The 15,275-nt window shown below is 34.8% G+C and overlaps 2 protein-coding genes and 1 long non-coding RNA gene across 3 annotated transcripts; 1 reads left to right on the top strand and 2 right to left on the bottom strand.

The window, feature by feature from the left end:
* Positions 1-265: 265 nt before the first annotated feature.
* LOC124437759 (calretinin-like) lies at positions 266-7,016 on the bottom strand. Its single transcript, XM_046987689.1, has 11 exons — positions 6,811-7,016; positions 6,560-6,630; positions 4,413-4,502; positions 3,757-3,840; positions 3,530-3,586; positions 3,302-3,379; positions 3,041-3,096; positions 2,803-2,842; positions 2,667-2,723; positions 2,197-2,268; positions 266-587 (listed from the first exon to the last, which is right to left on the bottom strand). Exons 1-11 carry the CDS (start codon positions 6,893-6,895, stop codon positions 471-473), a joined length of 807 nt encoding a protein of 268 aa, XP_046843645.1. The 5' UTR covers positions 6,896-7,016; the 3' UTR covers positions 266-470.
* Positions 7,017-7,744: 728 nt separating this feature from the next.
* On the bottom strand, positions 7,745-13,498 carry LOC124437766 (saccharopine dehydrogenase-like oxidoreductase). Its single transcript, XM_046987695.1, has 12 exons — positions 13,249-13,498; positions 12,573-12,679; positions 12,262-12,342; positions 11,867-11,996; positions 11,632-11,681; positions 11,392-11,528; positions 10,810-11,044; positions 9,623-9,679; positions 9,457-9,527; positions 9,333-9,382; positions 9,095-9,176; positions 7,745-8,026 (listed from the first exon to the last, which is right to left on the bottom strand). Exons 1-12 carry the CDS (start codon positions 13,412-13,414, stop codon positions 7,897-7,899), a joined length of 1,296 nt encoding a protein of 431 aa, XP_046843651.1. The 5' UTR covers positions 13,415-13,498; the 3' UTR covers positions 7,745-7,896.
* On the top strand, positions 13,368-13,974 carry LOC124437769. Its single transcript, XR_006945839.1, has 3 exons — positions 13,368-13,456; positions 13,520-13,571; positions 13,647-13,974. It is a non-coding gene; the product is annotated as an uncharacterized LOC124437769 (long non-coding RNA).
* Positions 13,975-15,275: the final 1,301 nt, after the last annotated feature.

Genomic DNA, 15,275 nt, shown 5'->3' with positions numbered 1-15,275 from the left:
GTATAAAGGCAAAGCACCATCTTCGTATTTATATAAGAATATCTTTAGACCACATCTCTCACACTCGTTTGTTCTTTTGTATAAAGACAAAGCATCCTCTTCGTATTTATATAAGAATATCTTTAGACCGCATCTCTCACACTTGTTCGTTCTTTTGTATAATGGCAAAGCACCATCTTCGTATTTATACAAGAATATCTTTCGACCACATCTCTCACACTTGTTCGTTCTTTTGTATACAGACATAGCACCAACAATTCATATATTCGTTTTTAACTTTTCAATTGATGTACTTGAGTACATTGCTGACTCTGTATATGACTATTAAATAATTTAGACACAATCAAATGTCATTCACGTAAACAAACACCACATCCTGTATTTAAAGATATTTTAAACTTTTGATAAACTGACTATAATGTGGAAAATTTTCAAAACGTTTTCTCTTGGATATTTTGAATATTGACGTATTATTGAGCGGATAAAAGCAAGGCGAGTTCATCACGTGATACTTTTCCATCCTTGTTTGAATCGACGATTTTCATAATATCAACTTTGCAATCTTCCAAATCAGATAAACTCGGGCTCTGTTAGCAAAGAAATTAGCGAGAAATTCATTTTATTGTTTTTCTGAGCAAACTGTAATATTTACAACGAATGCAATTACAACACAACCATAGGGACTGTGATATTTCAACTTACATTTACAACGAATGCAATTACAACACAACCATAGGGACTGTGATGTTTCAACTTACATTGACAACGAATGCAATTACAACACAACCATAGAGACTGTGATATTTCAACTTACATTTACAACGAATGCAATTACAACACAACCATAGGGACTGTGATGTTTCAACTTACATTTACAACGAATGCAATTACAACACAACCATAGGGACTGTGATGTTTCAACTTACATTTACAACGAATGCAATTACAACACAACCATAGGGACTGTGATGTTTCAACTTACATTTACAACGAATGCAATTACAACACAACCATAGAGACTGTGATGTTTCAACTTACATTGACAACGAATGCAATTACAACACAACCATAGGGACTGTGATGTTTTAACTTACATTTACAACGAATGCAATTACAACACAACCATAGGGACTGTGATGTTTCAACTTACATTTACAACGAATGCAATTACAACACAACCATAGGGACTGTGATGTTTCAACTTACATTTACAACGAATGCAATTACAACACAACCATAGGGACTGTGATGTTTCAACTTACATTTACAACGAATGCAATTACAACACAACCATAGGGACTGTGATATTTCAACTTACATTTACAACGAATGCAATTACAACACAACCATAGGGACTGTGATGTTTCAACTTACATTTACAACGAATGCAATTACAACACAACCATAGGGACTGTGATATTTCAACTTACATTTACAACGAATGCAATTACAACACAACCATAGGGACTGTGATATTTCAACTTACATTTACAACGAATGCAATTACAACACAACCATAGGGACTGTGATATTTCATACTACACTACGAGTGTAATTACAACACAACCATAGGGACTGTGATATTTCATACTACACTACGAGTGTAATTACAACACAACCATAGGGACTGTGATATTTCATACTACACTACGAGTGTAATTACAACACAACCATAGGGACTGTGATATTTCATACTACACTACGAGTGTAATTACAACACAACCATAGGGACTGTGATATTTCATACTACACTACGAGTGTAATTACAACACAACCATAGGGACTGTGATATTTCAACTTAAATTTACAACGAATGCAATTACAACACAACCATAGGGACTGTGATATTTCATACTACACTACGAGTGTAATTACAACACAACGATAGGCACTGTGATGTTTTACGTAGCACAGAAGGCCATTAGTTGATGAATATACGCCGTATCGCTATGTTCTTATTTTATGCAGCTATATGAATTGCGTGCAACCTTAGTCTATAAAAATGTTGTAGACCGTCGTGCATTTGTTTGTTTCTGTTTAAGTTTTCATTTCTAAATCATGACGTCAATCTGCGTATCTGTGTAAATCATGACTTTGCACGAATCAAATTGCTTGATATTTTTATGCTATTTTATGAAATTTAGTATTTATTGTGATAATTTTTTGGTTTGTTTTATTTCAGAATAGTTCAATTACCGTTCCATCTCTCTCCATAACGTCCTTAAGCAAGGCTAGCAGCTCTTTCTCCTCAATTTGACCACTCTTGTCCTACATTGAAAATGGAAACACGCAAGGTAAGAAGAATTGATGGAGTACGAAGAACATGGAATAGATAATCTAGCGAGGGATAGCATTGGATAAAGAGAGATCTTGTGAGCTCGTGATCTAAATGAATATAGAATGTTGTGGGGGTAACGCTTGATAGAAAAAGCTCTCATAAACTCGCGATCGCCAAGTGAGTATAAAATAGACAACGATCGGGGATGACATTGGATAGAAACAGGATAATGCCAAGTGTGTGATGTATACATCAAATTTTTGTCAAAAAAGGAACGTCTTTATTTTTTGTCATAATTTCCGCAAAATAAAATTTTCCAATGTTTTCATGAGATATGAGATGAATCATCTTACATTCTCTTGTTTCAGACGCTTTATTACGCACTAACCTTGTCGTAATGGGCGAAAATGTCGTTAAAATCTTGTTCATCCAATCGATGCTTGTGCTGAGATAAGAAATTGTAACAATTTTCAATTTTGAAAGGCACATTTCACATGATTTTTATGAATGATGTCAATCCGAACCTCGTATTTCTTGAAGAAATTTTCGCCAGCCGGCAATAACCTTTAAACACATTACAATGAAAATTTTACCGAAATAGAGTCAAATTGTTCAAAGAAGAAATATTGCAGGAAATGTCATGAATGTTTTCTTCAAATGTTTTACGTCTTTTTGCATCATATGATTGGCCGTGGAAAATATTACATTGTTAAACGAACCAATCAGATTGCACAAATTCAAAGATTGATTACGTGTACATACTCAGCGAGCTCAGTGAGTGAAATTTTGCCATCTTTGTTGGAATCAATTGTATTTAACTAGAAAAAAATAAAAACACTTTGAATCGTCAGCAATAATCTGCAAAATATGATGACAACGTGGATGTTCAGTTCGAGGTTACCCTACAAACAATTAGATGCTTTCGTTTAAACTTTGACATTGGCAGAGGTCATTTATCAAAGTGTAGACTTCATAAACAACGCTCTATCGTTTTTCTTTATAGTTTATTTATCTTGTTCTTACAATGTCGTCTTTCGAGGCCTTGATTTTCGTTGGAGAAACATCAAATTCGGCTTTTTTCAAGAAATCGTAGATGAAACCCTGAAAAACAGATGTACGTGAGTGCGCAGTTGAGATCCCCTATGCTGGTGCTATCTATGGCTGTCATCCATATACCCCCCGGAACATAGGTGAAGTGACAAAATAACAGGGAGGGGCAACTCGGTATTTTGTATGCAACATTTCAACTACCTCGATTTCATGTCCTTCCAAGAATCCACTCTTGTCTAAGTCATAGTGAAACCAAATCTAGAAATAGAATTATCACTGATTCAAAAATAAATTGCATTACATTTGACCATAGCTCTAGAGATCCTATACATATCCATATTATACTTATACTTATTCTTATATTTTTACTTATGTTATACTTATACGTATCCATATTCATACACATATAACAATGAGTATCCCAGTACCTCCATGAACTCCACCGATGTCAGTTTCACGTTCTTGCGGAAGTTCATTAGGAAATTTTTCTCAGTCGGTAAAATTTTGCTCATCTGCAACGAAATCGCCATTTTATTTTATTTAATAGCTCAGTATAACGAAAAATTTGCTATCGAAATTACAATTTCATTGAAGAGAACCCGTGAAGTAACAATGGACTTTCTAAAACAGCCTTTTCATATATCTTTTCATTCTCAACACATCGAAGTTTCGTGTTGTCCTATTCATAAAGAAAGTGACGTCACATTGCATAATGAAATTTAATTATAATGAACATGTGCTTGTATCTTATATCATATCAACAGGACAGAGTTCGTGTCGTTGTTAAGTTTTAATGGCATGAAATTTTACATAGGTATTTCGTTCAAAAGCTAAGCAGGCAACCAAAGGATATTTTTAAATTTGCTGTGATGTGCAATTTGACGTCATCTCTTTATAAATCGGACGTCACAAAACTTCAATACCTTGAGAATGAAGAGATGTGACGAGAAAGTCCAATGTCATTTTACGAGTTCTTTTGAATGAAACAACTTTAATAGCAAAGTTTTCGTGACACTTGCCTATACCATAGACAAGAAACCCTCATTGTTGTTCTTTAGTTTCTATTAAGTCAAAGCAATAATACCTCATCCATACTGAGCTTTCCATCCGAGTTGACGTCATACTTTGTAAGGACCAACTCTTTCAACTCCTTTATGCCGCATTTGAGCTCGTTCTGGGAAAAATAACTTTATATAACTGTTTTTACTTAAGAATACACATACTATGTTTGTGTAAAACGCATGTGCTGGTGATGAATAAATTGGTCTTACTAGGGAGGAAGACTTTATTGACACTAGTTATGTGAAAATCTAGTCTTCACAAATATAAAACCAACACAGTCGTTGTAAGCGAATCAAGACTGGTTAAGGGGAGAAAATTTAAATTTGTGACTGCATTCAGTCGAAAAGAAAATAAACGTGTTAATTTTTTACAACGAGGCATCTCCCCCTCTTGCCCATCTCCCTCTCCTTGCCCATCTCCCCAGTTATTTAACTTCCATCGTCCGTGTTAATTTTTTACATACTTTTAGCTGTAGTTTACCATAATCATAAAGTAAGTATTTTACAAAACAATAAACAGCCCTTGAATGCTCAACACTCTAAGAGACAAATTATTCGCAAATGTTGAGTACTTGCGTATAATTGTATGTTCTTTCGTACTTCATGTAAATATGTCTGTCAGTCGTAACAACTTCTTTGGCTTCTTTCGTTAGTATATTCCTTTGTCTCACATTATTCTCCATAGTTTTTTTAAAAATCTTAAAATGACATTCATGTCTTTTTAGGTAAATAAATTATGGCAATGTGGAAGAAATGCTACCACCAGATATACCTGTGATAAAGAAACATCAGTGGCTCGTACTTGATCGAAGTCAAATGTGAGTCAAATTTCCATAGTCATTAAATATGTAGTGCGTGCTTGCTTTTGCTCGACTTCTAAAATTGTTTCAAAGCCGATTAATCTTTAACCTTTTAATAGGATAATTTGTCACTCCCTTTGTTGTAAAACATAAACTTTGATAAGGGAAATTTCCCTTGTTGCAGCTCAGCATTTGTGTATATAACGGTTTGCTGTTTGCATGCGAGGAATATTATTCGATTTTTTGTAATTACAACTATGCTAACAGCGTTTTTGCAGCTGTCGCTTAATGCCATGCAAATTTGATGCGCTCTCCATGCAAGCTGCGTTTAGTTGCTTTGGCAATTATGATAATAGTTTTCGCCTATTTGAAAAACGCCGACGCAACCAAACTAGCCAATATAACTTTCAACTTAATTTTACTTAAACACATGTCGCTGCGTTTTAAAGTTAAACAATTTCATAAAACAAGTTTGTTCGTAGTCCCTCGTTTTCTTCTTATTACAAGACTCTTGTGTATGGGAATAAACGAGCGAAACCAACTTGCGTAGTCCTTATAAAGTCACTAAAAGCATTTGCACTTGAAAAGCATTTGAAATGTTTATTAATCGTGCCACGAACAGTTATTTATATTTGCTTTCATATTTCCTCAAGACTTTTTGTCATACATCATATATTTTGTTTATAGTATGCGGGTACATATTCAGAGTTGCATGTTTCTGATCGATATGTTCTTTAAATAATTGAAAGAGACTCCTCACAACTTTATACAGATCAACCGCCACAAAATGATGGCTAAATTTAAGAGCTTTTCCGAGATCACCTGAGTTGCCTTTAAAAGCATCCCCAATCAATTTAATTGGGATGTGTTTTTTTTAAACCGACTGGAATTCAGCCAGTAAGACATAGCTGTTCGCGGTTTAGAAGTGTGAAGAAAAAACTTATGCAATGATTATAGTATAGATTTTTTCTGTGCTAAAATAGGAACGGAATGGAGAGTTATCTAGTCTTCTGTAAATATTTTTAAAAAGGCGTAAATCAAGCGGTTTGTAGCTATATTTTCCACTGACCATTTCAGAAATTTTTTTAAGTTTCAAAAAACTGTACCAATTAACTAAAGAAGAATTAACATATTACTTATAATCCGCGCTAGAGCTTTTGTCGTCAAAGATCTTGACTTTAGGGCAAAACATTAATATCATCTGAAAACATATGCCATCTGCTTGAATGAACAAAACAAAAAATCCTCATTCGGAGTATCAATATTATTTTCTCCAGCACCGCGTTGTGGAAGAGTTTTAAAGAATAAAGATGGTATTTAATTTGCGTTTTTTTCTCTCGAAATGAAAATCAAACGAATGCATTTCTTACTTCACTTCCCAATTCGGAGCAAAGATCTCTCAAGAACGAATCGAGCTCACCAGCTTCTATGAATCCATTTCCTATATTTAGATATTCAAACAACAAAAATTATTTTTAACAATTTAGATAAACCTTCGACTCGCCCACGTATTTTTACAAAGCCTTCTACACACACAGGATAATTTTATACGATATAAATTTCACGCTTAGCGGCCAGTTACAACAGTCTGCCAACGAAATTCTATTATTAATGCCCTTACCGTCTTTGTCGTATTTTTTGAACAACGTGACGAATTCGGCCGATGTTAAAATTTTATTTCCTTTGAATTGTTTGACAATGGACATTTTCGATTTTTGTTCTTGGCTTCTAGCTTATCGTATGCAAGTGTTGCCAAAAATGATCGTCTTGTGGCAGCGCTAAATTAGAATGCTCCTTGAAGACGGCGTCCTATGCTTCCGCGCATGCGTATCTCTTATCTATGAGCGTATTTATCGTTGAATTATGAATCACTGTACAAAGAACATCGGTACTTGTCAACACGCGATTGGATTAACGATAAACGTTGCACGCTAGCGTGTATCTTGGCTTTGGGAGATAGCACTGAATTATTTAAACGCACATGTGCTAAATATGATTGTATGAAATCCGATCTTCGAGAATACTGTCGGAAGAGGTCAAATTGCAAGATAATGGCTGTTTATTCAATACGAGAGCAAGTGAATGCCTTTGATGTAAATGCACAGCATTGCATAAACAGAAGCATTTTCACTGGAATTGGTTTCTATGGATAAGAAGAGAAGTCGAGGATCGACATTAACATCCTTTCCCATGGAAAACTCTCCTTCGGTCAACATACCGGATGATTTGTACCGGTAATGAAGTCTCGGGGAAGAATATATCGGAGATCATGTGGTGTTTAGCCGATTTTACTAACTCTAGAGTCCCAGCTTCGTAGCCAACATCTTGGATCATGGCGACGCAAAGAATATGAATGAAATATTACATATTCATAATCATTTATCTTGCAGTGTGTTTGTAGTTAAACATTGCTTTTTCGAATAAAGATACAACGGTTAACACAATGTTTAAATTTTTCCATAGATATTGTCGACCATCATTCCAAACCACGATAAACATGAACAAACAAGATAAAGTTGGGATAGATTTACAATAGATTAAAACGTAAACTTCTCGACAACATAATACGTCATTCTTTAATATGAACTGACGAAATCATTATAACAAAGGCTTGAGACAACAAGTCTAACAACACAAGATGACCTTCATAAGATTTACAATCATCGTTTTACCGTCTCTATTTGATGACTAGTCACTATACCAATTATCATTCTACATTTACGTTCAACTTAATGTTCGTTGCATCTTTGACGGTGACAAAACGAACGCCATTTGAATCCAACCTTTCAATCAACGTCGTTTCAGCGAAGGCGGCGCCAGGTGTCAAAACACCTCCACTACAAATAAATATAAACCAAGCACGATGCATGATAAATTTGTAAAAATTACTTCGTGCATAATAAACAACATATATTATTATACGGCTGGGTTATTTTTGATAAATCGCGCGCTTACTCGAGGCTAAGAATTGCTTTCCTAGAAACATGCTTCGCGATAGGCAAGTCACTAGCTATGATTCGTTATAGAATCTTTCCGACTTTTTTCGATCACTTCTCTGGTCAGCTCTATCAGATGGTGTAATTACTGGCATCACTTCTCCAATTAAATTTACCTTATGGTGTAGCCTCTCTGGCATCGCTTTTCCAATTAACTCTACATCATGGTTTAATTACCAAACTCTCCGGTATCACCTCTCTAATGAACTCTACATCATGGTGTGATTACCAACCTCTCTGGCATCACCTCTCTAATTAACTCAACATCATGGTGTGATTACCAACCTCTCCGGTATTATTACCCTAATTAACTCAACATCATGGTGTGATTACCAACCTCTCTGGCATCACCTCTCTAATTAACTCTACATCATGGTGTGATTACCAACCTCTCCGGTATCACTACTCTAATTAACTCTACATCATGGTGTGATTACCAACCTTTCTGGCATCACCTCTCTAATTAACTCTACATCATGGTGTGATTACCAACCTCTCCGGTATTATTACCCTAATTAACTCAACATCATGGTGTGATTACCAACCTCTCTGGCATCACCTCTCTAATTAACTCAACATCATGGTGTGATTACCAACATCTCTGGCATCACCTCTCTAATTAACTCTACATCATGGTGTGATTACCAACCTCTCCGGTATCACTACTCTAATTAACTCTACATCATGGTGTGATTACCAACCTTTCTGGCATCACCTCTCTAATTAACTCTACATCATGGTATGATTACCAACCTCTCCGGTATTATTACCCTAATTAACTCAACATCATGGTGTGATTACCAACCTCTCTGGCATCACCTCTCTAATTAACTCTACATCATGGTGTGATTACCAACCTCTCTGGCATCACCTCTCTAATTAACTCTACATCATGGTGTGATTACCAACCTTTCTGGCATAGCTTCTCTTTCAGTTAATATCACCATAGCGGCTTGAACCATGCAGATGGGCGTGGTCATATAGCCCGGCTCTAAATTGATAAATCAGCGAGGTATAGCATGAAAAACAGTTCGTTGTCTAAGTTTTTCTTGCTGCACATAAATATGTGACCTGAGAGGGATATTAGGTGATAGAGAATACATGTGTGGGAAAATACGTAGTAATGATGTATTTATGCATGACACACCTGGACCAAAAACACGAGTGACGATTATTTTATCCATCTTCGACTCGGAGCTACAGTACGAGAAGAAAAGGCGTCATTATATATCATCTTCAAAGTACCATAAATATTATTAACGTCGAAATACCCAATCTCTCCTTCGTGTTCTTTGCTGAAACCTTTTCCATAAAATGTCATGGCAAAACCAGTATTTTTCATCTATTTAATATAAACGACAGACGATACGTTACGAGATGTTTTCGCCTCAATAAATTAAATCAAAGTTGAAACACATTTTCTCGGGTTTTACCAACCTGTTCTATCGTTGGTCCTTCATGTGAAAACAAACCAAACGAGAATAACTTCGGATACTGAAATGTCAAAATTAAAGTGTTTAATAGCAACAGAAGGTAATGAATTCAGGAACGAGGGCATCAGCGATACAGCAATGCCCAATTTTAAATTTAAAGTACTTTAGAAAAAGACCTATGGTTTTGAATAAATATATGCCAAAATGTGCCACATTAATTTATTTATGACGTATCCCATTGCTGCACATGCCAGATGTTGTAGAGACAATGCCAAGAAGAGTATAGCCATGAATGCAAATTTTTTTTACTAGATTAAATCTGATCGAGCTTTATATAGTTATTAACTTCAAAACAGGGGGGGTGTTTAAGCTCGTTAAACCAGATCTGGTATAACATAATGCATATACGGCCACAAAGCTAAGACGAAAGATGGCTTGGTCACTTAGAGGTGGACTAATAAATACATAGGTAAAATGACGCTGAATTTACAAGTGCCAGATGAGATATCTATGATTACCAAAGAAGTGTATGGATGAATTGTATGGTAAATTTGCCTGGACAGATGAAAGGAGATGATTGGCTGTGGTAAGGCCGCGATGACTAAGAGGTGTGAGGCCCATGAAGAAGAAAACTTGCAACACAATGAAACTTGTTGCAGTATGTAGCCTGGTATTGTAACAGGAAGCTTTACATTGCTTCAATACAGGAAGCTTTACATTGCTTCAATACAGGAAGCTTTACATTGCTTCAATACAGGAAGCTTTACATTGCTTCAATACAGGAAGCTTTACATTGCTTCAATACAGGAAGCTTTACATTGCTTCAATACAGGAAGCTTTACATTGCTTCAATACAGGAAGCTTTATATTGCTTCAGTACAGGAAGCTTTACATTGCTTCAATACAGAAAGCTTTACAATGCTTCATTACAGGAAGCTTTACATTGCTTCAATTAAAAGTTTTCAAGGTTTACAACAAAATGCGAGAGAAATCTGTAAAATTTTGAAATATTCAGACGACAGCAAAGAATTAAAGATCACTTGAAAGAATCTGGTCGGAAAAGTGATTGCATAAACAGCTTCCTGTGAAAATCTTTTTCTTTGTTTATAAAGGTGAACAGTGCAGTGTAGATTTTTATTCGAAAGGATCTCAAATCACTCTAAAACTACGAAGCCGGGAAATTTTCTTCACCTTTTCCAAAAGTTTTCGACCACTTTGAAAAGATGCTAGTATGAAAAAAACAAGGCCAAAGAAAAACAACAAGACAACATAGACGAGAGATGGCATAGTAAAGTAGGCCGCGTATTGTAAAGGTGCTTTCTTCAACTCATCATTTCTGTAGCGTTGTGTTCGTCGTACAACGGAAGGATCCGCTCCAAGGAATGGTAAGGACCATTTTGCAACTCTTTGCCATAAAACACAGAACCTCTACAAGTGAAAGAAAAATATAACATTTTCAAACAGTATTTATGAAAAACTATCACTGAACGACTGTTGCAGCAAACGCACGGGAATAACGCCTTCAAGAACCTGTGGAATAACGCTTTTGTTGTCGGAAACAACTGATAACATCGCCACTTTCACTGGTTATAGACGTGGAAATTTGTCTAATTGAGAAAACTAAGCTTCTCGTGATTAAGTTCGCGCCGTTGATTTGTTTAATGCACATGCACATTTGGTGGTTGTGTAAAGGTTATCGCTGCTTATCCCAATCAAACCTTCAGCAATCATGCAAGACTATTTCACTTTCCTATATAATGTCCTCTTACTCACCTCATTTTTAATTTGGGACCAACCCTCGGCATTGGAGTTGTGAAAAGTTGCTTTCTCAATTTCTTCAGGTTGCCTTCTCTCTCACTCGCGATTCCGTAAATGATAGATTGATATGTACCAAAATGTCCACTCATACCCTACACAGTAATGTTACTCTCATGTGAGCAAACCAATATTTCGTCTCATGGCATCATTCTTTTGATTACAATACCATATGAATAGAATTAGCAGTAGTCATACCTTGTCTCCAGCACTGACTGTGAGAAAACTTTCAACATGACACAATTGACCTAATAATTAAAATTTGATAGATACATTTTATGCCACATTCAACCCTACATTTCCTCTGTTGTGACCAAGAAGCATTTTGAAAGCATTACATATAAAATTAAGATTTGCTGGGGGTGCATTGAAGATTTTTATAATATGATCATTATGATTGCCAATTAATTATATTCATGTAATATTCTTATACCTGGGAAATGTTTTTGTGCATAAATTATTCCCATGTCTGCAGGGATGCTGTCAAAACCACAAGTACCAATCACAAATATCTTTGATTCTCTAGCTTTTTCATCATATTTATATTGCATTGTTTCTAGAAACTAAATATGGAATCACAGACTCATATTTTCTGAGAATTTGGTAAAGTATGACAATTAAAGTTGAACATTTAAATAGGGGTTGAAACTGGTCAATTTTGCAATAATGACAAGACCTAATCATAGCAAGAAAGCTGTCATTGTCTGAGGTTCAAATTTCATTTATTCACATGATACCGGTATATATAAATATTTGATAATCATTTTTCTATACCTCTGGTTCACCACTGACATCAATATAAATATTGTGATAATAATTTTTCTATACCTCTGGTTCACCACTGACGTCAATATGATGACAATCATTTTCAACACATGCTTTCACAACAGGCTCACCAAAAAATCGATACTACACAAAATAAAGTCTTGTCACAAAATTACGAATTTAAGAAGCCTACTCTGAAATATCAAGGAAATGAACATCATTTGAATATCGTGAAAGATTATCACTGAAAATTGGCTTGCTAATTGTAGAAGAAATTGTGAAAAATGCTTCTCGAAACAGGCATTTAAAATATTACAGTAAACCACCTGAAACATCTTAAAAGATTAGGATATTAGGGTATTTCATCAACTTACAGGTCCTACACAATTCAAGACTAAATGAGCTTGTGAGCACATCAACATCAATGATTCTTCATCATTCACATCAGCAATAAGAATATCTATGCCAGAATAATCATCACCTACATGGAAACACCAACTACAGATATAAAGTGTTGACACAAAAGGATATAATTGTATGGATAATATAACACTTAGTTTAGATGGTTGACTGTTAACATTAGTATGAAGAATAATTATGAATCAGTTATAATGCTGTATCCTGATATTTTAAAGAAAGGAATTTGTTGATTTGTAAGCTAAACAAAAAGATTCAGTATTATAAAAGTCAACAAAGATCAATTGTCTATTACCATACTCAACTCACATGCTTATTACAGGCTAGGTCATATGACTAAACACATTTCTACAAAATTTAAAAGGTAGCTTGCAATCATCGCAATTCAAAATGATAACCATTTTTTTTATAATAAATCTTATTGTATATATTCTTGCAACACCATATATCATAGTGTTTACATCGCTAGTCTGTGAAAGTAATGTGATTACATTTTAGATTTTACTTGAACAAAATCCACAAATAAAATGAAAACTTAAACGTTGGCAGTTTTATAATTTTTCACTCAAACCATAAAATAAGAAAATAAATCACAACATTATATCTAGCTAGTAGCAATAAAAGATCTATAACCTAAAACTTTCGTTGTTTCGTTGAGTACATTTTGCAGTTTATCTTTGTTCCTTCCAGCCACGGCCCAGCGAAGACTTTTCTTGTTTTGTTTGGCAAACTCTTGCACAACAAACTGTCCTGTAAATCCACTAGCTCCAAAAATCACTGCGTCGAACCTTCTCGTCATGGTTAGACTGGACAAGCAGAGGAAATTTTCCAATAATTTTTGGTAAATATCGATGCGTGTTTTTGAACTTTAAACTGTTAAAACTTTATCTTTGTTTTTATTCAGATTAAGGATTATGGAAGGATTTGGATTATGGACTTTATTTACTAAAAAATAGGTACGCGCGTACATAAGGGTATCCTGCTAAATGCATGAACACGAAATAAAGTAGGTTGTTGTAAATGTTGTTTAGATCCATTGTCGTGACTTGCGTCGATCCACGCCAATATTAGCGTTCGCATGGAAAGCTGGCATTTGTATGATATCTTCATTTGTTGTCAACAAGACTCTGAAATCTTTGATGCCACGTTCCTTAATGCACTAGAAATGATAGGTTAAATAAAGAACAAAACAGTTAACAATTTAGCTGTGTCAGCCTTTGTTATTTATTTGAAAGCGTTAAATAAATTACCGATGGTAATCTAAGAGTTTTTCAACTCAAACTTTATGTTTATGACCACAATGCATGCGCGATCTGAACGTTTTTGACATTACAATAAAAAATTGCTATTTGGATCCAATTTCCAAACTTCTGTTTACTAACACGAATCAATAGATTTGTGTTTGAATTATGCGTAAGGATTATGATATTGTATTTGTGGAAATTTTTTTACCCATGAAGATGCCGATTCCTTTCTATAAAGAGAGAGCGCAACTCTTGTGAAGATGTTAGGTAAAGTTACGCTACTCCTTTCACCCATGAGATAAAGTTAATGTTGAGTTGAAACCGGTAAGTAATAAAAGAATTTTTTTATAATTGATGGCATTGCTAAACAGAGTTATCTAGCACGTATCTCAACTTAAAATTCCTTTCCTTGAGAAACTTAGTTAACTGAGTCAACTCTGTCAACGTCTTTAACAGTAAAAACACCGAAGGCCGTACAATGTGTATAATTTGATGATTTTAATATAAGGGCAACAGAGGAACACCTAACTGTATCTTTTAGTATCATGGTAAGAGACACACAAAAGGCATATAAAGAACTGTTAGTGACCGTGTTTGAGAAAAGTATTGAATAAAAATGATTGAATCTCGAATATGTCGTAAAACTCATCTAGCTACAGCATCAGCTCTCATGTTACATTTTTCGTGAGCATTTGACTGTTTAATCTGAAAATCATTGTTGCATTTCAAAGATTACCTCTCCGTTCTCAAAAGTAAAATGTTATTAAAATTTAATATGATCCCAAAGAAGAATTGAAGTTTCCCATCAATCATGTTTTTCAACACACCTTGTTAAAGGCAATTACACCATATGTGTGCACTATCAAATTTCCTTCATCTCAATTTATTTTTTAAAAGTTTTCGTGAGACCGCATATCGTGATCAATATTTGCGCAGTGGTTTCTTGGAAGAATATTAAGATGGACAGGTAGACATAAGATAGACAAAGATAAACATAAAGGTAGACACAAAGGTAGACATAAAGGTAGACATAAAGGCAGACATAAAGGTACACATAAAGGTAGACATAAAGATAGACATAAAGGTAGACATAAAGGTAGACATAAAGGCAGACATAAAGGTAGACATAAAGGTAGACATAAAGATAGACATAAAGGTAGACGAAAAGGTAGACATAAAGGTGGACACGAAGGTAGACATAAAGATAGACATAAAGGTAGACGTAAAGGTAGACGCAAAGGTAGACATAAAGGTAGACATAAAGATAGACGAAAAGGTAGACATAAAGGTGGAACATAAAGGTAGACATAAAAGTAGACATAAAGATAGACATAAAGGTAGACATAAAGGCAGACATAAAGGTAGACATAAAGGTATACATAAAGGCAGACATAAAGGTAGACATAAAGGTAGACA

This window comes from Xenia sp. Carnegie-2017, unplaced genomic scaffold (assembly GCF_021976095.1).
Source record: "Xenia sp. Carnegie-2017 unplaced genomic scaffold, XeniaSp_v1 HiC_scaffold_17, whole genome shotgun sequence".
Lineage (NCBI taxonomy): Eukaryota > Metazoa > Cnidaria > Anthozoa > Malacalcyonacea > Xeniidae > Xenia > Xenia sp. Carnegie-2017.
This window is presented reverse-complemented; position numbering and strand designations above follow the sequence as displayed.

Coding starts and splice junctions, on each gene's coding strand:
- LOC124437759 (XM_046987689.1), bottom strand. CDS start 6,895: ATGTCCATTGTCAAACAATTCAAAGGAAATAAAATTTTAACATCGGCC. Junction 4,503..6,559: donor GCTCCGAATTGGGAAGTGAA/GTAAGAAATGCA, acceptor TATTTTTCCCAG/AACGAGCTCAAATGCGGCAT. Junction 3,380..3,529: donor TGGAAGGACATGAAATCGAG/GTAGTTGAAATG, acceptor TCTGTTTTTCAG/GGTTTCATCTACGATTTCTT.
- LOC124437766 (XM_046987695.1), bottom strand. CDS start 13,414: ATGACGAGAAGGTTCGACGCAGTGATTTTTGGAGCTAGTGGATTTACA. Junction 12,343..12,572: donor TCTTGAATTGTGTAGGACCT/GTAAGTTGATGA, acceptor TATTTTGTGTAG/TATCGATTTTTTGGTGAGCC. Junction 11,997..12,261: donor ACGTCAGTGGTGAACCAGAG/GTATAGAAAAAT, acceptor TTCCATATTTAG/TTTCTAGAAACAATGCAATA.